Source organism: Limanda limanda, chromosome 14, assembly GCF_963576545.1.
Source record: "Limanda limanda chromosome 14, fLimLim1.1, whole genome shotgun sequence".
Lineage (NCBI taxonomy): Eukaryota > Metazoa > Chordata > Actinopteri > Pleuronectiformes > Pleuronectidae > Limanda > Limanda limanda.
The window spans coordinates 3837899-3865619 of record NC_083649.1 but is presented as its reverse complement, the minus strand read 5'-3'; the positions used below and the strand labels follow the sequence as shown (position 1 = coordinate 3865619).

At 44.6% G+C, this 27721-nt stretch overlaps 1 protein-coding gene across 1 annotated transcript in view; it reads left to right on the top strand.

Moving 5' to 3' along the window:
* Positions 1–355: 355 nt before the first annotated feature.
* klf8 (Kruppel like factor 8) overlaps positions 356–27721 on the top strand; it is a 64903-nt gene continuing 37537 nt past the window's right edge. Inside the window, exon 1 of the mRNA XM_061086547.1 lies at positions 356–435. Coding sequence (XP_060942530.1) covers positions 409–435 — 27 coding nt within the window. The 5' untranslated portion in view covers positions 356–408. The remainder of the gene's footprint in view (positions 436–27721) is intronic.

Below are 27721 nucleotides of genomic sequence, written 5' to 3'. Positions count from 1 at the left end.
AGGGGTGGGGACGCAGGGTGGGGTCACGAACAGGGAGAGGCGGAGGAGGAAAGAGAGAGAGAGAGAGAGAGAGAGCCCAGCCCTTCGAGTTACAACAACACGCCGGCACGCAGAGGAGAGAGAGAGAGAGGGAGAGGGAAAGAGAGAGAGTGAGAGAGAGAGAGAGGCAGCGAGAGGCAAGAGGTCTTTATTTTTTATTTGGGGGGGTCGAGGATTTTCAAACAAAAAGCAAGGGAGGCTTTCGACGCTGCGGATATGAACTGGAAGAGGCAGGGACACCCCGAGACGTCACTGTAACAAAAGGTGGAGAACCAGCCCCCCCCCCTCTCCACCTCCACCCTCCACACCTCCTCCAGCCCCGGCTCTTACACCCAGCTGCTCCACCCCTCCGCTCCGCCGGAAACCGAGATGCACACGGAGACCCGCAACAAGAAAGTAAGTGCACCGTGACTTCTTTACACCCGGGTGGTGGTGGTGGTGCCATGGAGGAGTGGAGGAGGAGGAGGAGGTGAAGGTGAAGGAGGTGGAGAAGGAGGTGGAGGAGAGCCTCGGTGGTACCTGTGTGGTGCGCCTTTACGCACGGAGGGAGGGTTGTCGCTGTCAGATCAACATGTGCCAGATATATGAGAGAGAGAGAGAGAGAGAGAGAGAGAGAGAGAGAGAGAGAGAGAGAGAGAGAGAGAGAGAGAGAGAGAGAGAGAGAGAGAGAGAGAGAGAGAGAGAGAGAGAGAGAGAGAGAGAGAGAGAGAGAGAGAGAGAGAGAGAGAGAGAGAGAGGGCCAGTTTATTTTGCAATTAGCTCAGGAGTTTTGTAACAGCGACCTCATTACAACAAGAGAAACCCTCACCTCTCTCTCTCTCTCTCTCTCTCTCTCTCTCTCTCTCTCTTCTCCCTCTCTCTCCCTCCCTCCCTCCCTCTCTCTCTCTCTCCCCCTCTGAGGTGAGGTCGGTTCTGGGTCCACAATCCCTGAAATGCTCTGTGATCTCAGAGGAGGAAACGGAAGGCAACACAAACTGCAGCTTGTAGGACACCATCTTCTCTGTTAAAGGGCCAGCAGCCTTCCTCTGACACACACACACACACACACAGACACACACACACACACACGCAGACACACACTGGGCCTGGGAAGCAGCCAGGTGCACTGCCTCCAGCTACACTTTCAAGGGCCCTGCTGCCTGACTTGTGCCTGTGAGTGAGTCCCTCCTCGGCCTGATTGTGTTGTTGTGTGTGTTGTTGTGTGTGACAGTCAGGCTGCCAGGTCGATCCCAACACTGGGGAGGACATGTGGTGATGGGGTCAGACTGTCGGGGGGGCACGTCAGATCCACGTCTGATGGTTTGAAGAAGGATGGAGACACGAGAGTCAGAGGCTGAATCCACCTGTTCTACATCCACACGACCTCGGATGTCTAGAGCCGCTATAACGGAGAAGTTTGGTTTCGCTGTTTTAGTTTGAAACTTCTTAGCTACGTTTGCGTCTGGACGGGCTAACAGAGATTTTGGGAAAACACCCGTTTGCTGATGGTCATCGTCATTCGACTCCGAGCGCCATCAGGGAAGATGTCCTGTCACAATCAAATCTTTAACGAGCCAATCAGCATGCATTTGTAGAATTCTGTGTGTCTTTGGGAACACCTCCTTCCTTTTAAGAGAAGCGATAAATAATACAAAATTTGTCTGCGTGGAACCGTTACTAGTTTAAAATTTGGGATTTGATCCAGTTTTCCTAATTCGCATTTCCTCCGAAAGAGAATGCTCCTCTTCATAACTTTACATGTACATCACCCACTATAGTTAATCCAATTAAACCTGTGCAGATCAGTGACTGGTTATGTTCTATCAGTCTATCAAATCCATCCACGTGTGTGTGTGTGTGTGTGTGTGTGTTGCTGGTGTTGTTTTCTCCCTGTGAGTTGTGTTATCTTGGTCAAACTTGGTCCTGGAGACACTGAGTACAGTGAGAACGAACTCAGAGCAGATTTCTACTTCTCTGGCAGTTTATTTTATATCTGTGTGTCATAAATGTGCAATATGGCATCACAAAGGATTTACAGGTGTGTGTATTTCATAAAAACGAAAGCAAAGCTCAAACTTGGGTGTGGTCAGGTTTGAGTTCTGAGGAATCCTCGGTCAGAACGTGTATCACAGCTGGTCTGAGGCCAGTGAAGGATGAACTCATTAGAGACGTGTTTAACAGACGTATAAATAATACAGATACTGTAAGTGTTTAAATATGGGACCTAAGTGGAAACCGATAGATGTGTGTGTAGCTGTGTGACTGAAGGAAGCTCTGCTCTCTACACTGCACTGAGTCACCGGCTCCGGATCGGCCAAACACACAACATCTGCAGCCAGACTCCTCAGCTGGTTCTGAACAACACAATGGAAAAAAGATTCAACCTGAGCTGCTGCACATTTGTCTTTGTCGCAGGCAGATGTGTGAGTCTGGGAAAAAGAACACAAGAAGTTCAAGCAGCAGGATTGAGAAGAAATGACCAAAGACGAGCAGCATCTTCAGGTTGATGATTTTAATTAGTGTAATAACTTGAAAAGGTTCACGTGCTGTAATGTTCAGAAAAAGTCCTCAAACTGTCCGTTGCTGCAGCTCCTCTTTTCAGCCTCTGTCTGAAACTCCTGGTTTTAGCTTCTGTCTCTTTAAGACACGCCTCCTGATGACGCCATGGTTGCTCTCATTGGCCGGCTGGTCGATTATTTTGTGATTGGTTTTCATCTGCTCTCGTTCAGCCTGGACAAAACAATCTAGCAAAAAATATATAGTACACAAGCGGTGTCGCCTTAAATATCCTTTTGTGATACGAAAACGTTACAACTATGGCGGCTGAGAAGGTCAATCCTGGCGTTCTTATGTAATTGACATATAATAACTTCATTATAAAAATACTTACAACAAACACGTCTTCTAACATTTTCAGTTTATGCGAACACCAAACAGCAGCTGCCCAATTTTTTAGAAAACTGTATCTATTCCGATGTGTCTCTGTCTTTTTAACAAGGGGCGTGGTTCATACACGAACGCTGCTGATTGGCCGACACCCACCAGACCAGATAAAAACATAACTTGAACCTTCAACCTGGAATCTGTAACAAAACGGTTTATGTTAGTAGTTGTGCCAAACTATCAGCGACATACGTTTGTAATATGACATCCTGGGAAGTTTGGTCAAATTTTACATCCACACAAAAAGGAAAGAAACACCAAAAATCCTGATTTGTCTCCTTTAGGATTCCGTGTGTTGAATTCAGATAAAGTTTGGACTTTGTTTTCACTTCATCTGAGTATCCATGAGGTCGTTGTTGTGTGTGTTTTCTTTGTGTTGCACTTGTGGGATTGTGACACAGAGGTTTTCCGCTGACCCCTGTTAATCCAGGGTCTGATAACTTATTATCATATTCAGGCCGACCCAGGTGGACCAGGGCCAGCTTGTGTATCTGTGGCTCCCAGCTCACTCCCCATTGGCTCTGATCATGTGGTGTTGGTATAACCGGTGCCGTCAGAGGAGAGTGTGTGTGTGTGTTTGTGGTGTGAAGTTCAGTAAAAAAGTATTTTAGTAATTATTCACAGTTTGGATCCGGTCCCGTTGTCCTCGGTGAAATCTTCTCTTGCAGCTGTTTGGGTCACATTTCTTTCTTCACTTATAAAAAAGTACTTATCAACTCTTGTTTAAAACTTAGACTGTAAAAGCTTTTACGAGAACACTGAAGTAGAAGTATTTATTCAGACTGTCTAAATATTGTGAGTTATTACTTTAAGTTGTGTGGTGTTTCCTCACTTTCAGAAGAAGAAGTTCCTGTAAAATGTAATTTAATACCAGCAGGTAAAGGGACTATAATGAACACATGAGAGGATTTGTCATGGTTTCCTCATTAGTGGCTCAACATTAAAGTTTATGAAACTCTTGTGAAACTTTTCTGTCCCTCTGACTTTGTGTTTTTTTGTGACCTTTGATCCAGTTGATCAGTTTTTTTGACACGGTCTTATCAGAAATCAATTTCCTCTCATTGTTGTTGAGGTGGTGCGATATTGGAAGCGAAAATAACTGACAGCGGCGCATGCTCAGCTGTGGTGTGTGTGTCTGTGTGTGTGTGTGTGTGTGTGTGTGTGTGTGTGTGTGTGAGTGTGTGTGTGTAAGTGTCTGTGTGTGCGTGTGTGGCCGGAATCAGCTGGGCTGTACATTCCTGGGCAGGGCATAAGCAGTAAAGGCTTCTTGAATACAAAGTCTGTCTGTGTGGGAGCATGTGTGTGTGTGTGTGTGTGTGTGTGTGTGCATGTGCGTGTGTGTGTGTGTGTGTGTGTTTGAGTGTGTGTCAGTGCGAGAGCCTGTGTGTGTGTCTATGGTGATTCCGTACAGTAGCTAATAATTAACTTTGCTGTACAACATTTGGCCAAACTAGTCGGATATTGGACGTTGTGTCTGTGTGTGTGTATGTATATGGCCCCTTCTCCACATAGGAACAGAAACACACACACACACATGGTGGACACACACGCACACACTCAGCTTACTGAGTTGTCAGGATGACATGGATGGGTGGAGGGACTAGAATCAGCCAGCTGTTGCCAGTGTGTCACGCCAGCCTCCAAATTTCAGTTTGAATATCCGAGCAGCGACTCTGTGGTCAGATCGACACTCGTGGTTATCTGTGTTTAAAAACATCTAATTAATAAATACAGATAATAAAAAACTGTTTGATCAGCATCTTGAACGTTGTGAACTTGATGAACTGAGTGGTGTCAACGGAAGAAGATGTTACACAACTCTTCATTAAACAGGTTTTCATGGGAGTAGTATGTACACAACGTCAGGGATACCAATTCTAATTTTCCAGTCATGGAGTTTTGGTGAACTGTTATTTGAACTGGTTATTTCAACATCCTCTTCGGTTCATTGAGCAGAGCAGAGACTGGGTGTTGGTTTGAGGAAAACACCTCCTCACCTCAGCTTAGTTTATACACCACTTAGTTTTCTCCCTGTCTGGACACTGATATGTTCATGATTATTTGTTTCTGACTGTTTGCTACAATCATACTTTTACATTTGAGTTTTTTATGCTACATTCATTAAAACTCAGGGGTCATGTTTCAGTCTGGAAGTTTGGAAACAAATTGCTCTCCTCTAGAGGTTAAAGCAAAGTGTTGAGACGTCAGTAACAGTTCAACCTCATTGTGGGTCCAAGAAAAGAAACTCCTGCTCTAACTTTTCACCTTTACTGTTTCTCATTTGTAGTTCATCAACCAACCTGCTTCCTGTTTACAGCTGCACACACTTTATATGGTCATGTGCGGACGATAGACGGACAGAGATTATAACTAACAGAGCTATTGTCCATAGCCTCTGAACTATATCTATACTTTCTTCACTTTCATTCTCTGAGCGTAAACACCTGAAACTCTTTGGAGCCCCAGTGCAAGGGCCCGTCTTCCACCTTTAAAACCTCTCAGCCTGGATATCAATCACAAGAGAGGACAAATTCTGCCTCTAATTCTGGGTTTTGACCCAGGAAATGGTTTGTGTAACAGTAATTACACGAGCGATTGACAGTGGAAGCGTACAAGTTGATTTACAGCCACCGACTGCAGGTCTTCCACAGAGAGGAACCCATGTGGGAATCCTGATTGTGCAGCAACTTAACAGCAACACTGCAGAAAACATTATAGCTGTTATAAAGAGAACTGCGTGGTGTCCAATATGCGTTCTTGCTTCTTTGTAAAACACCGGATCCACTTAATTTCAATACATCGTTAAAATCAACCTGCAGAGACTTGTGCGAACGGCGTCGCCCACAATGAAGCGTCACCTTTATGTGTTGTTGTTGTTGCGTGGCAATGCAGTAAACACCCGAGAGTGATTTGAGGAAAATAACTTCATTGCAATTCAATTAACCTCAACGGGACATCTGTGTTTGCTTGTTTTTCTTAAGTGGTACTTTTCAGAAGATCGCAAATCGTGCTCCGATTTCGGAGCTTCCTTGAATGTGCCACCAAATCGTTTTTTTTTAAAAACTGCTTTTAAAGACGGAATGTGACCTTCGCTGTCGGCCTGACCCGGGAGCTCTGGTCATTTTAAAAAGTGGAAGCAGGGGGAGGACAGTTTCAGTTGAGGCTCAGCGAATGGAAGTGAAAACGTAGTTAGTTATTCGTTGAATCCACCAAAGAGGAAACGTTTTTTTTAAACTCTCGTCCAGTTGTTTGTTGGAATACGCAAAAAACATTAGTTTATTAGAGTTATTTGCAGAGGAATTACCTGTTTGACAATCTTGCGTCAGGTTTTTGAAACGTGATGTCACAGATGCTCAGTGCACCAATTCCCCCCCGGTAATGGCTGGTGAATGTGACCTTGCTGTGACTTCTTGGAAACGTAGGAAGACCCACAGTGAAGGAGGTATATGAGGTAATGGTTGAAGGGGAAAGGAGGAGGAATCGCACCTCCTCAACACAAAGATGGACTTGGCACATGCTGGATGTCATCAATCGATTGTAATGAAGTAGAAGAACCTGGGGGTGCATTTGTAATTTAAAGGCGGGTGGAGATTAGGGCTCTCACGCCTCGCCGGCTGAGCTGAGCTCCCTAATAAGTGTGCGGAGAGGGTTCTCCAGGTGGTGTGGAGGTGTCGGCGCGAACTGGCTCACTGCACTTTTCCATTTTCTGTTTTTATGCGATGCTCTTATTTCAGAGTAATTTACGGCGGTCGCAGCGGTGCAATAAGGTTCAGTTCCTCGATCGCCAACATTAAAAAGCGACCAGCGGGGACGATCGGCAAGGGGACAGATGAGGGTTGAGTGTGCCGACATGTGTAATGTCTCGGTGAACACTGGGTGAGATGGAGAGCCGGGGAGAAGAAGGAGAGGAGAGGTGAGACGGTGATGTGTTCCCTCATGGTGGCTCGTTTCCACCTTTAACCAACTCGGCCGGCTCGCTGCCTGAACGCTGGTGTGTGTGTGTGTCGCCGACAAAAGAGATAAATCAGAGGCACGAAGACACAGTGTGAGGAATGGACTGGGTGCGTTAGGATCATCACAAGGGTCATTGCTGGCGAGTGGCGTTCTGTCCGGGGCCATTCAGTCACTGAATCATTGAGAATTAATGGGAATAGAAAGGCTGGAGAGCAGGAGGGAGGTGGATGTCACCTCATCCGTCTCTGTTGTCTGTATTAGACCACGGAGACAAATAAGAGCTGCACAGATAAGCAATATTTTCATTAAGGTTTAATTTATCATAAAGAAACCGACATTTATTTGGATCTGCACCAAACTACTCACAGTAGACATCAGTCCCATAAATGTTAGATCCATGAATTACCTTCTGGGAACTTGCTGAAAATAATAATATAATAAATGGATTTGTTTAGCAATCATCTTAACAAGGTTTTGCTTCACAAAATTCATGGCAAAAAATGAATGAACCAAAACAAAAGCTATTCAATTCAGTTCAATTTTAAGAGACCTTCAAAATGTATAGAAACACCCAACATTTAACATGCGTCCAAATTTAATGAGTTTTCACTCGGCCTTCCTGGTTTTGTGGAAATCCATTCAGTAGTTTTTAAATAATCCTGCCAACCAACCAACCAACTAACCAACCGACAGACAGAGGTGAAAATAAAACCTCCTCGGGAGATGTGATATAATAAAAATGCATCTACAGATACCTTGTAAGAAAATGCCTAAATTATCAGTTATTTGAGCCTCTTTCATATTCCTGATAAAGTATATTTTGACCACGTGCTGTATTAGGTGTAAATATAAACTTCAGCCAAATTAACCGAGGGCTTTACTGAGACAAACAAGTAGTTGTTGTTCAGTGAAGCCGGAGTTTCTGGGATGGAAGAGAGAGAAGGAAAGAAAGAAAACCACACTGATCCTATAAAACTGCAATCAGTGACACGCCGTTTCATTCATGCTCTCCACTGTGAGGTTATGATACACAACGTGATTCATTCTACACTTGATCCTCTGCTGACGCACGATCGAGGTTCATAAAATTTGTTACAGGAAGAACAGTGAAAATAAAAAACCCAGTGAATGAGTTTCTTGAGAAGGAAAAAAATCAATATCAGGAGAGTGCAGCTTAATAAAAAACCCACTATTCACCTGATGAGAGAAGCGTCTTCCTTTAGAGCAGGAAGTCCCAACATCTGAGATTCCATCTTTCAAAGAACATTTCAGGAAATTAACACTTTGACAACATGATTTTAAGATAAAGTTAATCTTTGAAACTCACTCAACTTGAATCCTATCTACAAATTTGGATTCTTGTCTTTTCGATTGCTTCGATAAGTTTGAGGCGTTTCCTCCTTTTTCATAAAAATCCTCCCTATTTGGTCATATTGGTCATATCGTTACCACAGGTCGTAGTACAACATTCCTTCCTGTCCCACTCGCTGCTGCCACTGGTGGTTGGAGGATGAAGTACATGATAGTATTGGTGGAACATACTAACATCTAAGCACATTTTCCTCATCGGACTCCACAGCTCATTGTTCCATTGTTTGGCTCCTTGTTTTACATTACAGCCACTGTTATATTTTTGTTGTCCAACTTTGTTTCAACTTGCAGCAAGCCAGCTCCATAAAGAAGTGGTTGTCTGAGCTTTCTGAGCTGGTGTGGAACGACTTGAATGACCTGCACGGAGCTGTGAACAGGGAGATCTTGCCTTTTCATGCTGGATCTCATTGATGCTCTTTTGGCCGAATGAGAGCAAATCCTTGCAGTCGGATTTTTGTATTTCTTAGGGAAAAAACTGAAACGAGATGTTTGAGTCCGTTGTAGCTGCAGAGAAATGACGACGGATTTGAAAAGAGATGATGAATCACTCGTGTTTGATTGTGAGGTTTGGTTAAGTAATGAAAAATGGTTTAAACTTCCTTCTGAACAGAAACATGTTGCGTGAGGGTCTGATTCTGCTCAGATCTGGTGGGAACGGCACATCTTCAGATTTGGTCGTCCACCCTGCGTCTGCATTATTCAGGCGAGAAGGCGAGTTCACTTGCTGTTAATCTGCTGCTCTGGATCCTGCGGTGTCTGGGAGGCAGTTTGCAGACTTTCCTGCCTGGACTCAGCAGAGCAGCTCAGGGGAGAAGCAGAGTTGTTGGTGGTGGGTTTTCTGTTTTTTCTTCCTGTTTTTGCCAGGCAGCCTTGCTCAGGCTGGCCTGCTCCCGGGGTTTAGAGCTATTTATAGACACACAGCAGCATTTACATGGCGATGGCAGAGCAGGGAGAAACGGGCGGATTCCACCGTCACGAGACCAGAACTCAACCCTTGACACCGTCGCTAAGTTCACGATGTTTTGAAGCTGATAAACACCGAGCATCGAGCGACGTGTGTCCACGCCTCACACAGAGTTCAGAGGGCGATGCTGAGCTGGAGGCCCGACCTTCATCTTTCAATCTCCTCTTCCTCACAACTCTGAACCAGAGCGGAGCAGCTTTCTCACCTGCACCGAGGCAGATGTCAGAGTGAGTCCATGGAAGAATACAGAAGGATCATTTCAGCAGAATTCCCAGTGTAGGTGGGCTGAATGAAATTATACATCTCAGAACACATCTCATATTCATGGAAATGAACTTTGTCAGTTGAGAAATATTAATGGTGGCCTCTGAAATCAAATATTCCCTATTACTTCCTCATAACTCTTGTGCTTCTTCTGTGGAATTTCACTCAAACAGAAACCCGTCACCCTGTTCTTCCACTATTTGTCAGATCCGTCAACATAATACTTCCTTGTTCTCCTCCTGGCCCGAGAAGTGTTGACTCGTTTTTAGGGGAAATGGGATCTGGTCCAAGTTGTGATGGACACAGAGACAAGAAGTGGACTGTACCTCTTCATCCTCTTCCTCATCTTCATCCTCCTCCTCCTCCTCCTCCTCCTCCTCTTTATCTCCCTACAATCAACCATCTGGAGGTGACTCTGAACTGGAAAGTCTCGTCACCTCTCGCCTCCTCTCTGTTGGCTCGCGGCTCGTCGGTCTCTGCCACACCTCAGCATCTGTCTCATCACTGTTAACTGGCTGATTAATAAATGAGATTAATTTGTTGGTTCAGCCAGCGAGGGGCGGAGGAAGTGACACCGAGCGCCCGGCAGCTGGAAACCTTGAGATGGAGAATATTTTAAAGGTTAAACAGACTCAAACATCGATATTCATTTGGCTAAAGGTGGATTGGGATTGTGGGATAAAAACCAGGGAGACCTTGTGGACAGTGTGGTTTTCTGCTTTGTCCAAACCTGATATGCAGGATAAAAAATTCATGTAGATAAACCAGCCAAGTTTACTGAACCCGTCTTGAACCTGAATATAGTTTCAAACTGTTCGTCCAAACCCGACATGAGCAGTGGCATCGTATATGTCAATAACTCGAGCCGTACCAATATGGATTTCTGGGGGCTGGAGGCCATTATCAAAGCTTTATGGCAAAGACATGTGATTTGAATCTTCACATTTTATAGTTTAAGCATAAACTGTATTATAACTAACAATTTTTTACAATAGAATGTTAATAAAATGCTCATAACTTTTTCAGTTTTTGTGTTGTTGCCTATTGGACAACAGGTATGTCCACAAACGGCTCATATCGGCCTTTTGCTTCCGACCCATAGAGAAGCTTTTTGTCTTGCTGGTTTCACACCATGTGCCAAACTGGGGACAGCTGATCTGGTTTCCTGTTTTATTTCTCACTGACAGTTTACCACGGGGTCAGCCGGCGGTGAGCAGGGTGTCGGCCCGGGTCATGGCGTTCTAACGGAGCCCGGTGTGGCTGGTGTTTGTGGAGCCGGCGCCCTGAGTCTCCTGGAGAAAACAATACGGGCTCTAATAGTAGGAGCAGGGTTTAAGTTTATCTGAAGGTCATGGAGCTGCTGAGGGTTTGTCATGTGAGCCGCGGCTCCAGAAGGGAAGGCTCTGTTAGGACTCTGCGGTTGAAACCGCTCTCATCTCTTCCTCTCTTCCCCTTTCACCTCCCCTGCACCAACCCTCCTCCTCTTCCTGCCCTTCATTCACTTTCTGCATTAGATAAGTACCGATCTCAGTCATGTGTTGATAATGGCTTTCCCTGCTTCACTGTTAATTATCCAGCCACATGCATCCAGCCTTGTTTATGAGCTCTGAGCCAAATGTGTCCGAGTTCATTTCCGTTTGGAGATTTCTCCTCCACGGAAGGTTCCTGCTGTTTCTCCTTTATGTGCCCTTATTTGGAAGAAGCTCACATATTTAGCATTAGCTGCTAACTCTGCCCATTAACCTACAATTGGAGAAGCAACTCTTACTCAACGGCGTCGTTCAGGAATGTGTGAATTAACCTGTGCTGGTTTGAACGCAGCTTCCTGGCAGCAAAACGGCACTTCCAAGGAAGACAAACACACACACACCCCACACACACACACACACACACACACACACACACACACACCCTGCATGTGGAGATTAAATCAGCAGTAACACGTCAACACTGACCTGGAGTGTGCATGTTGCTTCTGGGCATGGGTGTGTGCAGATTGTACAGATAATGTAAGTGATAATTAAGATCTTGTTCAAATGATCAAGAACCTTTGGGAATCGAAAAATAAAACGGTCACATGGTTAAGTGTTAGTTGTGTGTTTTGAAAAAAACAAAACCAGATCTAATATTATGGACTGAGTCACGCACCTCTCTTTGAGCTGCTCCTGTGTTTCACTTTAATATTTCCTCACCAACAAGAACTCTGATCGTTCTTTAACTTTGTGTGATTTTCCGTCTCGGTGCTTATCGGTGAAATAATGACCTCACGTTATCTGGAGCTAGTTCAGCTAATGTGCAGCTGATATTCAACACACACACACACAATCACCGACACACACAACGCACAATGCTCGTCGCATATTCAGGTTGAAGCAGTGTTCGGGTTCGCTGAAGTTTGTGTTGCTTCGGATTGAAGGGCCGCACCTCGGAAAGGTTGAAGAGTGGGTGCAGTGAAAGTGTAGTGTTTAGCTCAGTGTGTGTGTGTGTGTCTGTCTATGTGTATGTGTCTGTCTGTGTGTGTGTGTGTGAGAGAGACGAGAACTCTGCAGATAGAAGAAGAGGTTTGTTGAATACGAGAAAGGGAAGAAGCTTTTGGTGCTGGATGCTCAAGAGGGTGCGTGTGTGTGTGTGTTTGTGTGCATGTGTGTGTGTTGAGGTCTGTATGTGTGCATATATGTATGTGTGTTTGTGTATGAGTGTGTGTGAGGGGGTTCATTATAAGAGTTTTGGGTGAATGTGTGCCTCTAGTGGGTGTGAACAACGTGAATGAGTGTGTGTATGTGTGAACTATGTGAATGTTCTGTATGTGTGTGTGTCTGTGTTTGTGTGTTGAGGTGTGTATACGTGTATATATATGTGCTTGTGCGTTTGTGTGTGTGTGTGTGTTAACGACATGAATTTGTGTGTGTTGAGGTGTGGGGTGTATATATATGTGTGTGTATATCTGTATACACACATTCTTCTCAGTGGGATTCTGTGAATGGCCGCCGCATGCCAGCGTGCATTCCGGTGTGTGTGTGTGTGTGTGTGTGTGTGTGTGTGTGTGTGTGTGTGTGTGTGTCTGTGTGTGTGTGTGTGTGTGTCTGTGCGTCTGTGTGTGCGTCTGTGTGTGTTTCTGTGTGTGAGTGTGTGAGGATATTGGCCACGTCACCTCAGATTAGGCCTTGATGCGGTGGTGGTGGTGGTGGCGATGAAGAGTGACTCCCCCCCCCCCCCCCACCCCATCAACCACGCCACAGTCATTAACAGAGAGTGGGGTTGGGGTTGGGGGGGGGGAAAGAATCCTGTCACCATGGCAACGCCTGCTGCCCTGCCAAAACGGCCACAATGAAAAGAAAAGGGGACGTGGGTGAAGGGAGGAGGGGCCGGGGGGGAGGGAGGGAGGAACGGCGGAAGAGCAGGCGGAAGTGGGTGAAGGAAGGGGGGGGAGGGTGGTGTTGGGTGGAGGTACGAGGTGGGGAGGGTGTGTCTGTAATTGTGCATCTGCATGTGTGTGTGTGTATTAAGAGATGGAGGTTGTGGCAATGACATAGGGAGAGAGGGAGATGATTGGGTAATCAGGTCACACACGCACACACACACACGTGCACACACACACACACACATACACACACACACACGCACACACACACACACACGTGCACGTTGTGTTGATGCTGATTCTGTGTCTTGGTCTTGATGACTTTGTCTTTAACACAAAGATGGACGACACACAACAGTCTGTTTCATCACGTTCTTTATCATTGTGCGATTGTTTGTCATTCTCGTTTCTTAAGGAATAATCAATGGATCCTGATACTGTTGGCGGAGGAAGTTTAACACAAAACTTTAACACAAAAGATGAAACAGTCATAATGCACCTGTTGTGTGTTTGACAGAAGGCGTCATGTTGTGCGTCTGTCGGTGGCTTCTTTTTGACGGCGTCTGACAAACAGGAGCCGTGTTCGGATTGTTTAATGTCGGTTGGTAAATCATTGTGAGTTTGTGTTTGTGCGTGTGTGTCTGCACACACACTCACCAGTGTTTGAGGTTAGTTCTGGCCTGTAAGTACTTTGAATCGAGTGTGAGCTTTAGAGAAGTGCTCTGACCACAGCTTTGTGGTTTGAACACGTGTGTGTGTGTCTGTGTGCGGAGGGGTTATATGTATTTAACTAAGTGCAGCGTACACCAACGTTGTGTTATGTGTGTGTCTGTGTGTGTGTCTGTGTGTGTGTGTGTGGATAAGAGGGTGTGTAGGGAAGTGGAGGCCAGTTTTGCGTCAACAGGGTGTGGTGTGATAACACAGCTCTCTCTCTCTCTCTCTGTCCCTCTCTCTCTCTCTCTCCCTCTCTCTCTCTATCTCTCTCTCTCTGCCAGCCAGATGGAGACACACCCAGTTCTTCTCTGCACTCTGCTGCATTTACACTGTGTGTGTGTGTGTGTGTGTGTGTGTGTGTGTGTGTGTGTGTGTGTGTGTGTGTGTGTGTGTGTGTGTGTGTGTGTGTGTGTGTGTATGTGCTTTCAGACCAACATTTTAAAAAAGAAAGTAAGAAAAGAGGCCATGTCGTAGTTTTTTGTTGGTTTGAATCCACAGAGTAAAACACTTGTATAGACGTGTTTTAAAGTGTTAAAAGTGTGTTTCCGTTTCCGACACCTCGACACACCCGGGTCACGTTTGGCTGGTTGCCAGGCGCCAGCATCTGTCGGCCGTTAACGAGCCAATCGGAAGCGGCGTGTGTCGACGGAGGAAATCAAAAAAAGAACAAAAACAGCGTGTCAACAACACGGGAACAGTCTGGAGAATCACGACAACATCTGGAGACACAGACACACAAAGTGGCCACAATCTGAGACTCAACAACCGGCACGACTCATGAGTGTGTGTTGATAAAGTTCATTTAGCTTCGTCACACTCGTCTCCAGACAAATATATAATAAATATATGATAAACATGTTTAATCTTAACGACCTCGAAGGAAAACAGAAACATTTATTGACGTCAGCGTTATGGACAGAAGTGGATTCATAAACTGCAGCAGAATATCTATTATCAATATGTGTTGATCCATATTGAGAGTTTCAGTCAAACTGCTGCTGATGAAGGTGATTAAGTGGATTTAACACAATGTGTTGTGTTGATTGTTGAAAGTAAAGTTATTAAATCAAGGACTGGGAATCAAACACACTAAAGGATTCTGTCATAATTCCTTATTTTATTCACTTTTAAGATTAAATGTGAAACACAAACTGCAGCAGATTAATACAGAATGTCATCTGTCATTATGATAATAACAAAGAGAACAAAACAGGAAGCTGCTAAAAGCATGTGCATTCACAAGGTCGCACAAAAACTGATAAATAACACAAATTAACACAATGCTATGAAAATATATTTTATTCCACCTGATATATAAAAGCATTATTTGTATTAACTATGCAATGTGTGTGAATAATAAACAATGATTCACCTGAACTTTCTGATCTCTGACTCGAATTAGAGAGAGAGAGAGAGTATCGTGCAGCAGCCGTGACCTTTGACCCCGGGGCCGGTACGCCCCCCCCCCCCCTCTGCTTGGTCAATGTTGACTCGTCCAGTCCTGTTGTTGTCAGAGCCGACGAGCAGGCCGGTCGTCAGCTGTTGTTTTGACTTGCACTTCGATTCGAAGCTCTGAGGTTAGATAAGTGTGTGTGTCGGGGGGGAGATAGATAGAGAGAGAGAGAGAGAGAAAGAGAGAGAGAGAGAGAGCGAGACCTGGAAATGAGATCTGATCACAGGTGGTCACAGGAGACGCTGATCCCAGGTCTGATCCGGGTCACAGAGGGAGTCATGTCGTTGTGATCACTGCAGCAGCAAAGTGGCAAATATTTTATCTTATGGTTCAGTCATCTCTCTCTCTCTCTCTCTCTCTCTCTCTCTCTCCTTCTCTGTCTCTCTCTCTCTCGCTGCTTCCAGACGTGCACTGAACCCCAGATAATCTGCTGACATTCTGCACTGGGTCTTTGTCTGTCAGAGTGATGTAAACACGAGAATCACCTGAAACACCACCTGTCGGGAGTTTATACCTGAAAATAGATTGAAAAAAAGATGGAAAAAAGGCCAATTCTTGCCTGATATCTTTATTAAAACGATAAAAATCCGTTTGGTTGCCATCAGAACTCTGTGACTTGGAGTATTTTGCCAAATTCACAGATTCAACAAGGACTGAAATCTTTGAAACTTGCACAGATTTGTGAGATAAGTGGTTTGTTTCCCATGCTACCGTCTTGTGCTTATTCAAGATGACAGTCTTCCTCTTCCTCTCCTCTCCTCCTCTTCCTCCTCTTCCTCTCCTCTTCTCCTCTTCCTCTCGACATTTACAACATGATGCTGTTGCTCTCTTGGGGAAGATTGGGAACTGAATATTAGCCTTTTAATTCGGAAAACTACAGTTAGTACGGATGTGTGCATGGGTATATACATGCGTGTGTGTGTATATATTTATATATATATATATACATGCGTGTGTGTATGTGTGTGTGTGTGTATATATTGAAAATAAACTATATTTATTATTTACCAACCTTGTTTGTTTGTTTTTACATCTGATGGTTGATGCAAGAAGTTTATTTGTTCCTGGAACTGCAAAATAAATGGATTTAAAAAAATCAAAACCTCCTCTTCCTCTCCTCTTCCTCTTCCTCTTCCTCTTCCTGTTCCTCTTCCTCCTCCTCCTCCTCTTCCTCTTCCTCTTCCTCTTCCTCCTCCTCTCCCCTCCTCCTCTTCCTCCTCCTCTTCCTCCTCTTCCTCCTCCTCTCTCCTCCTCCTCCTCCTCCTCTTCCTCTCTGTGGTAACCTGGTCCACATGTCATGTTTCCTCATCGACTGTCACAGCAGCTCTAACTCGTCTGAACCTCCAGTGAGATGCATCCGGCCCCTGTGAGCAGGACCCTGGCCCTTTAAGAGGCGGTGGTGGGGGGGTGGGGTGGTGGTGGGGGGGGTGAAAGTGTCAGGGAGTGTCCGGGGCGGTGGGGGGGGCGAGATAAGTTTGTCCTCTGTGGCTCCGAGTGAAGCTGAAGTTTGTTCCCCTCTGCACTCGTGTGTTTGTTTCCTGCACATTTTGTTTGTGTGTATTTGACTTTAAACACAGAGATAAGAGAGTGAAGGACTGAGGTGGTTGTGGAGAGAGAGAGAGAGAGAGAAAGAGAGAGAGAGAGAAAGAGAGAGAGTTAAATAAAGAGGAAGAAGACATGTGAAGTCACAGCTGAGAGGGGGAGAGAGAACTTTCACTTCTTCCTCTCTGTCTCTCTGTGCTGTTGTTTCTTGTCTTTCACACTGACTTCTTTGGTTTTTATTTTCCTCTTCAAGCTCCTCCAGTACCCTCCTTCATCTCCTCCTCTCTTTCTCCTGCTCTTCCTCTTCTTCTATCATCCTGTTCCTGTGCCTCTACTCTTTATGTTTCTCCTGCTCTTCCTTGTCTTCTCTTCTCATCTCCTGTTCCTCTCCGCTCCTCTTCCTCTCCAGCCTCCTCCAAAACCCTCCTTCATCTCCTCCTCTCCTCTTTCTCCTGCTCTTTCTCTCCTTCTATCCTCCTGTTCCTGTTCCTTGCCTCTCTATGTTTCTCCTGCTCTTCCTTTTCTTCTCTTCTCATCTCCTGTTCCACTCCTCTTCCTCTTCAAGCGCCTCCAGAACCCTCCTTCATCTCCTCCTCTCTTTCTCCTGCTCTTCATCTTCTTCTATCCTCCTATTCCTGTTCCTGTTCCTCTCATCTGTATGTTTCTCCTGCTCTTCCTCTTCTTCTCTTCTCATCTCCGGTTCCTCTTCTTCTCTTCTCCTCTCTGCTCCTCTTTCTCTTCAACCTCCTACCAAACCCTCCTTCATCTCATCCTCCCCTCTTTATGTTCTTTCTCCTCTTCCTTTACTCTTCCTCCTCCTCTCCTCTGTATGTTTCCTCCCCTCTTCCTCTTCCTCTCAGTCTCCCTCCCCTCTTCACTCCCTCTTCCTCTCTTCTCTTCTCATCTCCTCTTCCTCTCCCTCTACTATCTTCTCCTCTCCCTTCCCTCTCCTCTCCTCTTTACTCCCTCTTTCCTCTTCACTCCCTATTCCTCTCTTCTCATCTCCTCTCCTTTCCCTCTCCTCTCCTCTTTACTCCCTCTTTACTCTCTCATCCTCTCTTCTCCTCTTCCTCTCCTCTCCTCTCCCTCTTCCTCTCTTCATCTCCTCTTTAAAATGGTGCATCACCCACTTTGACCTCGGATGCAGGATTTTTTTCAGGCCACATCCCTGCCGCTATGTCTTTGCATCGCTGTTGCTATGGTTACGCCTGCTGTCCAGGGCTACAACACAGAAGTTTGGAATCGCTGCTGCAGCCGGTTTTTTGTCTGAAGTCCTGAAGACTCTCGGATCTACAACACACAGCTGCTAGACTCCAGGAAACAGGAAATATAAACTTATAACATATCATAGAGCGTATTGTCTCACTGGAGCCTGAACTCAACACATCTGCATTTCTGATACTTTACCCGTTTGTTTCTTGTGTCTGAGGTCGAGATGCTAAACGCTGGAAGTTCTGTGAGACTGAGTTTAAAAGAATATTCGTATATATTGTTTCCAAATGTGAAGCTTTTGTGTTAACTTTGTAGTTGATGGTGAAATGAAACCGGTTGAAAGTGGCATGAAGCCTCCGCACAGCAACCGACTGCATGTCTCATCTGTGTCGCTCATTAACCAAGCTCCACCCACTGACACACACACACCCACACAAACACACACACACACACACACACACACACGCACACACACACACATAGAAACAGAAAGTAAGTAAGTGATGGAGGTCAGAAGGCGAATGAGGAAACATGCAGGCGACGAGCAGAAAGAGAGCAGTGTGTGTCTGTGTGTGTGTGTGTGTGTGTGTGTGTTCGTGCATGTGTTAATTTGTCTGCATGAAAGAACAGTAAACACTGATAGCTCTCACACACACACACACACACTTTTGTACTTGTACTTATTTACAACTTATTGTGTGAAAGTCAAACTCTGGTTAAACTCCGGAGCCAATTCTCCAGATCTCACCCGAGGGTCACTTCTGAAAAAGGCTTTGGAGTGTTTTCCTTCTTCTTCCTTAAGTGAAGGTCGACTTGTTTCTCAGGGCCGGGTGTGGAGCTGTGTGTGTGTCTGTGTGTGTGTCTGTTTGTGTGTGCGTGTCAGCGACTCCAGTTACAAGAGTTGTACAATGTTTGGACCCACAACTGGGAAACCAATGGGAACTGACCTTCCTCTCTTGGACTTCTCGTGACCTTCACTTGAACTCGTCCTGCCCCTCGGGCGTTTCCTTCCCCCGTTGATAACCGACCAATCAGGGATGAAGTGATGTCACATCCACCTGTTTGTCAGAAACGTCTGAGTGACACTCCCAGACACTGAGTGAGGCCTCCATTGTTCCCAGTGCACGGCCCACTGCTCTCCTGAGCTGTTTGCTGCAGACGCATGTTTACAGTGATTGTGCAGTTTATTCCTGAGTTGTCATTGACACAAGTCCAACAGACGGATCCGTGTCTGGGAGCAACATCAGCTTCTGGGTTTGATTATCTCATCCGGGCCGATGAGCAGCCAAAACCGCACTCGTACTGTGAACAGCTGCAACTTATACACACTTTCAACGCCAACTCGTTTTACTGGAAGTAAAAGTTCAATCGAATGACGACTTTAGAACGGCCCAGAGAGCAAATGGGGCTAATGCCAAAAAGAGTCGTACATCTTGTTATGTTAAAGAAAGTGAAACAATAAATCCTTGGTCCAGATCTGATAATTCTGTAGATTTAGGGAATATTTTAGAAAACAAATGCACAGATTCCTCAAAAGTCAAACAGAGAGAAAGACAGCCCACCTGTTATTATTACATTATTACATTGCATTTAGCTGACGCTTTTATCCAAAGCGACTTACAATAAGTAGCACTTAAATGGCACTTACAACCCCGAGGGAACAAACCAAGAACAACAAGAATCAAGAAAGTACAAGTTCTTCAAAATTAAAGCAAAACTACAACATTTTATAAGTAAGTGCCATTTAAGTGCTACTAAATTGTTAGTTTCAAAAATTGTGAGTGTTATTTTTACATTTTTTACATTTTTTTATTCAAGGTATAGTCTGAAGAGGTGTGTTTTTAGTTTGCGGCGAAAGATGTGTAAACTTTCTGATGTCCGGATGTCATTATAATTCACTTTGTTGAATCACTTTGTTTGTCAGCAGGATTACTTAAAAACTACTAAATGGATTTCCTACAAAACTTTGTGGAAAGATGGGACGTGATTCCCCATCCGTTAATTCATCTTGATGAAAGAACCTGCCATTGTTCCGCAATATGATTTTACGATCTGCATTGTGTTGTCTTCACGTTGCTTTGAAGCCTAATTGAATGTACAGTTGAGCCTTCTTGAGGGGGTCCGCTCCATCGGGGGCCGTTCTCCTTTATTGAAACGTGGTGGATGGTGATATACGGAATCCCCCGAGCGCAGGTGGTTTTACAGCAGCTATAAACCCTTCTGCTGTCTGACGAGGTCGGATAACTCTTCTTATAGAACATAAACCGCCGCTTAAACGTCAGAGGTTTTAGTGTTGGTGATTTGTCTCGAGAGCAGGGAGCAGTTTCCAGGAGAGAAGCAGGAGGAGCGTGACCAGGCCGAGCCGGGACGTTTAGGACTCCAGACAAAGTTGAACTCCCCAAAAGGAGAAGAGATATTTTGCCAAGTGTCACAAATTACTTTAGCTTCAGGACGTCCCAGCGGTTTTCTGAGTTTGAAGATGCTGACCCAGAATTCAAAGTTTGAGTTTCTCGCTCCTTTCATCTCCCTCCTCCTCCTCCTCCTCTCCCATCCTCTGTCGTCTCTCCATTGACAATATCCCCAAACACTCCAGAGCCAGACTTTGAAAACCTCGTCTTTGTCCCTTTTTTATTTCTCTGAATAATCCCGAAGGTGTCACAAAAAAATCCCTGAAGATGCGTAGCCGCCTCCTCTACCCGGAACCTGGAGCTTTGACTGCTTTGCATTCAGCGCTCCGACAAATTACTGGGTTTTTATATTTGAATAGTGTCAGTGGCGTGTCGGGCAGGAAGTGTGACGGCGCTCTGAACTGAGCGTGAACCCACAGCGGGACGAGTACAGGCGGCCATGATGGGGAAATAAACCCTTCTGCTTTTCTCTGGAGTTCGGTGATTTCTCTTCCACTTCTACAGCTGATTGTGCTCTTTGTGTGTTTGTGTGTGTGTGTGTGTGTGTGAGTGTGTGGGTGTGGACCTTCACAATTCTTTGGAAGAGCTTGGGAACATTTTTTTTTTTTTGGGTTAGTGGGCGTGGGCATGACCATACGTGAAGTGTGCTACTTCTGCGTGTGGGTGGCATGAACAGAGTTGGGTTGACTGGGGCAGTCCCCCACCCCCCACCCAAAACACACCCATGCACACACATTCACACACACACACACACACACACAGACACACACATGCAGGGCCGGGGGCTTTGGAGAAAGGCAGCGGAGCAGTGACAGAGCGGAGAGCGCTGACCCAGATAGTCTCTCTGCCCCACCCTCTCTCTCTCTCTCTCTCTCTCTCTCTGCCCCACCCTCTCTCCCTCTCTCTCTCTCTCTCTCTCTCTCTCGCCCGCTCATGCATGCTGTAAAAAATAATCTCATCAACCGTTTTTATTTTACACTCGAGTCTCTTCAATTAATGTAATAATGGATTTAAACGATATCTACTCCTATGCTCATTTTTATCGAGAAAACAATTCGTCCACATTAAAACCTCTTTCATTTTTTTTGCACGTTGCTGCAACAGAGATGTGAAGGACAAATGAGAAATATATATTTATATTTTTTTAAAGATTCCAAATTGCCGCAGTAAGACGTCACCGACATCTGCTGTTTCCAGAATGATGTGAACGCGGCGTCAGGAATGTAGTTTGTGGAAAGGAATGATCTCAACATGCGGATATGTCATTTTTTTGGCAAATTGGAATCAACACATTCTGTTTCGTACGTTAACTTCGTATAAACAGACAAGGAAATAGAAATAACGTGAAGTTGAAGGAAGTGATCGGAGAGTTTAATGTCGTTATTTTGCTTTGCTGTGTGTGATAGAAAAGCGTATATATTTCCATAGGCTGTAAATAAAGATGGACGACATGACAGCTCTCGAAAGTGAAGCCAAAGCGTCGCCATGGCCCTCTGGTGGCCGGCTGCAGTATTGTTCACAGACCCTGCCTCATCCATGGTAGCGGATGGGACATACACCATGAAATAATAATACAAAAAAGATGGTTTCTGTCATTTTACTTTGTTATTTATGCTGATGCTTCAGAAGTTCATATTTTGGATAGATCTGGTTTAATCTGTTATTTGATGCTATAAAAACGAGCTGAAACATCGTGATTGACAGCTGATACTAACTGGTGATTGGCTGCGTGTGGATTGGGGCGGGACCTTGATGACACGGCTCCACATCACGATCACCACTTCACAGACTCTGGCTCCCAATGACGTCTTTGGCTGATCTGAGATCTTTTGGCTTCTGGACGGTGTGAGGAAGAGGAGACGTGTTTCCCTTCTTCATCATTTACAGTCTGTGATTAAACTGCACTGTCACACACAGTCAGGAAGTGATGCATCCCACAAAAACCCACTGGTTCACCGTCATGTTTCCATCGTGAGGAAGTGACAGGACCTGAACTCTGCTGCTCTGAACCCCAGAGAGAGAGAGAGAGAGAGAGAGCACCCCCCCCCTCTCAGCTCTGGACTGGTTGTTCTGAGCCGGTGTGAATGTGTGGAACTGTACGAGGAGGAAGCCGAGTGTTCAGTTCACGCTCAGTCGGCCTTCAGCGGATATAAATAGATTTTTCTAAATATTCAGATTGGCCCGTTGGAGGTGCAGAGATGGATCCTCTGGTGGACGACTGCAGGTACTGCGTCTCCCCAGTAATACACCCAGTGATCAGTGGTGGGCCTCTGCACAGGAGCCACTGAGAAGGTCTATAGGGATTGATCTATTTATTATTCTGTCTTTTGATTTATCATTGAGTCTATTTTACACGTTTAAACAGAAAAATTCAAGAATTGAGGAAATTCCTTCGATGTGTTCCTTTAAAAGAATGAGACGCACAAACTGAAGCATTAAAATACAGTAGCAAAACAGGACATCATCAAATATAACAATACAAAACCCCAAAATATTAAAATCATCATAACCTAAAAAAACCTGGATCTGGTCCATTATCAAAATACTAACCCTAACCCTTATTTTAATTTCTACTGACTTTCACTGATCTCAGAACCGACCTTGAAGTTCAAGTTATACAGTTTTTGGAATAATCACAGATTTGAATCTCAAATTCTGAAAAACAAATTCCTCCAAAAATGAGGAAGTGATTCTAAAAAAATGTTGTTCCCACGACGGAGATCAGCGTCCGTCCGGTGTGGTGAAATAATAAAAATCAAATAATCAGAAGGATCTGGGACAGATATTACTGCTGACACGGCGGTTTTGTCCTGCGGGCCGACAGCTGCTGACCTCTGCTGGAGTTCATCTGAGGACGTAGAGGAAGACGTGTTCGGCTCAGTTCACACACTGAAGCCCCTCCCCCCCTTGCACGCCGCCGCTCGCCTGCTTATCCACATTTAATCAGTTTTTAAGCATTTTTTAAAATTCAACACTTGCACATCCTCGGGTCCTTAACGATACATTTGCAGATCCTCCGTGTTTTCTCCGTGTGTTGTCATGACAACCACGTGATCTCTGCCGCGGAGTTAACACGTCACTTCCATTTGAAGCTGTTGTGAACGTGTGACTGCAGGACACCCCCCGCTGGGTCGTGCATGTGTGAAAAGCAAAAGGTCACGTCTGAAATCGGCCTCATAGAAAGAGAGGAAAACAAACCCGTGGGTTTCAACACGGCTGCTGCTACGTTGTGAGTTTTGTTGGATGCAGAGTTTTAGATTTTGTGTGTTTTTTTGTATCTCTTTCCTCGACTCAGCGACTCAGCGACTCAGTCTCAGTCAGAAAGTTCGGTCTCTGTCTCTTCTGCAGCTCGTCCCTCTCTACCCCCCCGCTGACTTCCTGTGGTGGGATCAGAGGCTGACAGGGTCACACCCACCCCACCCTCTTTTATTCCTGGAACTCCACAGTGGGACCCCTCCTCCTCCTCACACACACACACACACACACACACACACACACACACACACTCTCACACACAGAGTCTTGTCACTTCTGGTTTACACACACAACATGCGCATATACATAGTCATGCAGGGTCTCGCTATCACTACTCGTTAGTGCTGGTCTACACACACATGCACACACTCACTACACACACACTCACTACACACACACACACACACACACACACACAACTCCTGACCCGTCACTGTACTCCCGGCCCTCCTCTGCCAGCAGATGTGGATCAAGTGGGATTTGCAAACCAGGACCGAGGGTGTGGTCTATAAGCTGGAGCAAGACTCCAGAAGAGTCCAGACAACTTGGGATTCCACTCCCTCCCCCCCCACCCCACCCCCCCCTCCTGTGATTTACTGCTCGTCTGCACGGAGGCGTCCGCACTGTCCTGCAGAGCTAGGCTCCACCCGGCTGCAGCTCCACCCGGGTGCAGCTCCAGATTAGGTTAAAACAAACTCCCAAGAATTTGGTGCAAATCCTGTTCGATCAAGGTCTGAGTAAAACCTCCAGAGTGAAACGCTTCTCCACAGATTCAGCTCAGCTCAGGCATTAGACAGTTTCTGGCCGTTAAGAATCATCCTGCTCCTTCAGAAGTTAAATGTTTCTCTATTTCTTCATCTGACTTCTTATAACGGTTCATCTTCTAGACGTAGGATCGTGAGTTTTCAAAGTAAAAGGACTTTATCACGTTTCCGTGTCTGACTCTTAGGCGCTGGTGGAGTTCTGCCCTTCAGCTCTTTCCCAACAGACAATAACAAATCCTCCCTCCTCCGGCTCGTCTGACACGAAACTAAAAATGTAAACAATACGCCGGCTTCAGTCGAGTCTGGAGAAACAAATCTGATTCACTCCTCCACAAACTGGACATCACTGTGTGGAAGGAGGAATGTGTTGTGGCACCGAGAGGTCACTTTCCATCCTGCGACCAGACATCGGCCATTTTTAATTCCACGCGGCCTCCACTGAACTGAATGGACAGATTCAGATGAGAACCGGCCAATCACAGAAGAGAATGAAGGGATAACGGAATCAGTGAAGAAACTAAATGCAGTTGTGTATCCTTCACAATTATCGTTGTGTCTGTAACTCTGCACAACCACAATTTATGCATTGCTAACAACTATTTAAAGTATTTCCGTGGGAAGATTGAGGCGAGGGGCGGAGCCTGTAGAGCAGTAGGGGCGGAGCTTGTAGAGGAGCAGCAAAAGGCCGGACATGACGTATAAACTCTGCTGTGGAAAGATCAGTGTTGTTGTCTTTCCAAGTTGTATCTTCGTCGTCTACGTGCACTGCTCCTCTTCTTCATCCTGAGATAGTTGCATTATTGTCGTTTCTACTTCCTGTTTCCTGTAAAAATGTTATTTAAGCCATTTTTTGATATGTATTGTTGTGGATTTGACCCCAGAGTGTAACCTATGCTGGTGCCGCAGTGCATTCTGGGATATGCCCGGCTCTGGTTGTGTGATTGTTGAGCGTTGGTGAAACTAGTCAGCTCCGGAGAGAAGAAGTCGTTTCACTCAGTGTTTCACGTCTCTGGACATCTTCTGCTTTTATATTCAACCGTAACTAAACATGTCACGTGATCTAGATTTAGTAGATCTAGAACCACCGAGTGTGCGTTGGTTTGATGTGTTGGTTCCCAGTTTGGGTGGGGGGGGGAAGGTGTGGCATCAAGCTGCCGTCACCTTTGTTTAGACGCACAGAGGGGGCTCTGTGCTCGCACAATGGGCCTGAGAGTCCTGCATGTCCCCTGTGTGTGTGTCTGTGTGTGTGTGTGTGTGTGTGTGTCCCCTGTGTGTGTGTGTGTGTGTGGGTGGGAGAGAGGGAGGGGGGGGGGGGCGCCTGCAGCCACACCCTGGCTGATTGGCTGAGGCCGCACCTCGCTGTGGAATCCACTGGAGCCAGGTCACATGTCGAGAGTCAGAACTAAACACAGTCGAGAACAATACTCGTTAGTGTCGCTGGAGGAAACGTTCACAGACGATGGTTTTTATGGATCAACCAGGATTTCGTTTTTCTCAGCGACGAATTCTCGATAAAGAAAAATCCGACAAAGACTCAAAGGTTTTAAGCTTTTTTAAACTCTTACTCTTTAAAATACTGGTTAAAAACAACAGCATGTAAGGTTTTTTTGCTGGGAAATGTGATCAAATATAGAAAAAAGAATAACATGTACATTAACAAATAATAATAATGATAAAGAAGAGAAACTTGTGTTAATATATTGAGTCTGAAACTCTTAATAACTCGATATAATATTATAAAAAGTTTGTTTCTAAACTTCAGGGTCTCTCCAGCTGCGCTAATCTAATTCTGTTTTAAGTGTTTATTGATTTAGATAAAGACCAAAACCAGCCCAATATTATTTATAAATACATTTTTGGATTTTGTTAAATGAAAAAAAGACACTTTACCTTGTTCAAACTTTTGTATCAAATCGAGTATCGATCCCTGGGTTTTGGTATCGGTAGTTTATCGGTTGTTTTCTCGGAGTTGGCTTCACCTTGATTTATATATCGGGCAGATGAATTTCTGAAATCTGACATTTCAAACGTTTGGACTTGGAGAGAAATCAGAAGAATATCACAGAGATAAAATAAAGATGTAAAACTTGTGGTGGATATTGTTGTAGATTCTGTTTATTTATCGTGGAGCTTGTTCATAAATCAGATGTTTATGAAGCAGCCGTAGTTTTCTTACTCCAACCAAACATGACTGCTCCTTTTCTATCTGCTATTATTAGAAATCTCTCAAAGCAGAAAACACCAGAGGCGAATAACGATCATCAAAAAAAAAACACAACCATCGTCTCCATCCAGCAGAAAACCTCTCTTTAGTACATTTACTGTACCACTATTATCACTTTTAATAATAATATAAACTCTTACTGATTATACTTACATTGTTTTGCTTAACTAAAAACATTTAATGCCCAAATTTGACTGCCAATAATTAAAAACTTGTATTATTTTAAAGTTAAGCTCTACAAATAAAACATATAAAAGTCCTTATATTATTATTATTATGAATATTATCTGTATGTTTTCCCGCCTGCTCTTACTCTTACCGGTAACCACTTTACTTGATTTAAACCACGTCACAGTGCTGAGTTCACTGGACTCTTTTATTTAGTCTGGATTAATTTAACAGAAGCACACAGACAGTTATTACTCATAGAATGAGCTGCTCTACATTTCCCATAAGGCAGTGGGGTTGTGCGGTGGGTCGATGGTGCAGACAGGATGTGGAGAAGTGGTTTTGTGTATCTGAGAATCAGTTTCATTGTGAGACGACGATGATGATGATGAAACTTTGTGTTAAATCGTGTTTCGCTGGTATTTAACTCAAGTAGAGACATCAATCCAGCAAACGTATTTCTGTGGTAAAACAACAAACTATAATTCATCTGAAACGTCGACGCTGATGTTATCATCATCTGAGCTCAGCGGGGAAATACAACAAAGAGGTTGAAGGGGAAGTTGTATTTGTTTAATATCTTTGTGAGAAGTGAATTAAACTGTAGATGAAGATAAACATGAGTCAATATCTTTTAATACAGGAACAGCAAAAGTTTTATAGACATGTCAATTAAGAGTCACTTCCTCCTGGTTTAAACTGAAGGAAATAAGGTCGGGCAGAATCTACAACATGGAAATCAAGATTCTACAACTTTGATTCACTAATATCGTTTCTAGGAAATCAATCTGTCATTTTAACATTTTTTGCAGCCAAAACTAGAAATAGCTTAATTCAATATCTTCCACTTTTATTATTTTGTTACTAAACCATCCTGTTATTCATATGTATTGATCTAATTCAATGTATTTATGGATTAGGAATCTAATAAAGACCAAAACAGCTCTTATGCTATTATCTATAAATTATCTTAATCTTTAAAACTTAAATAGATCAGATAGATTTAAAGCTAAAAGTTTTCTATAAGCTAAACTTTAACTCTTTTGGTTCTAAATCTGTCGACTAACAGATTCTCAAATGTTCTTTTTCATTTAAATCCCAATTTT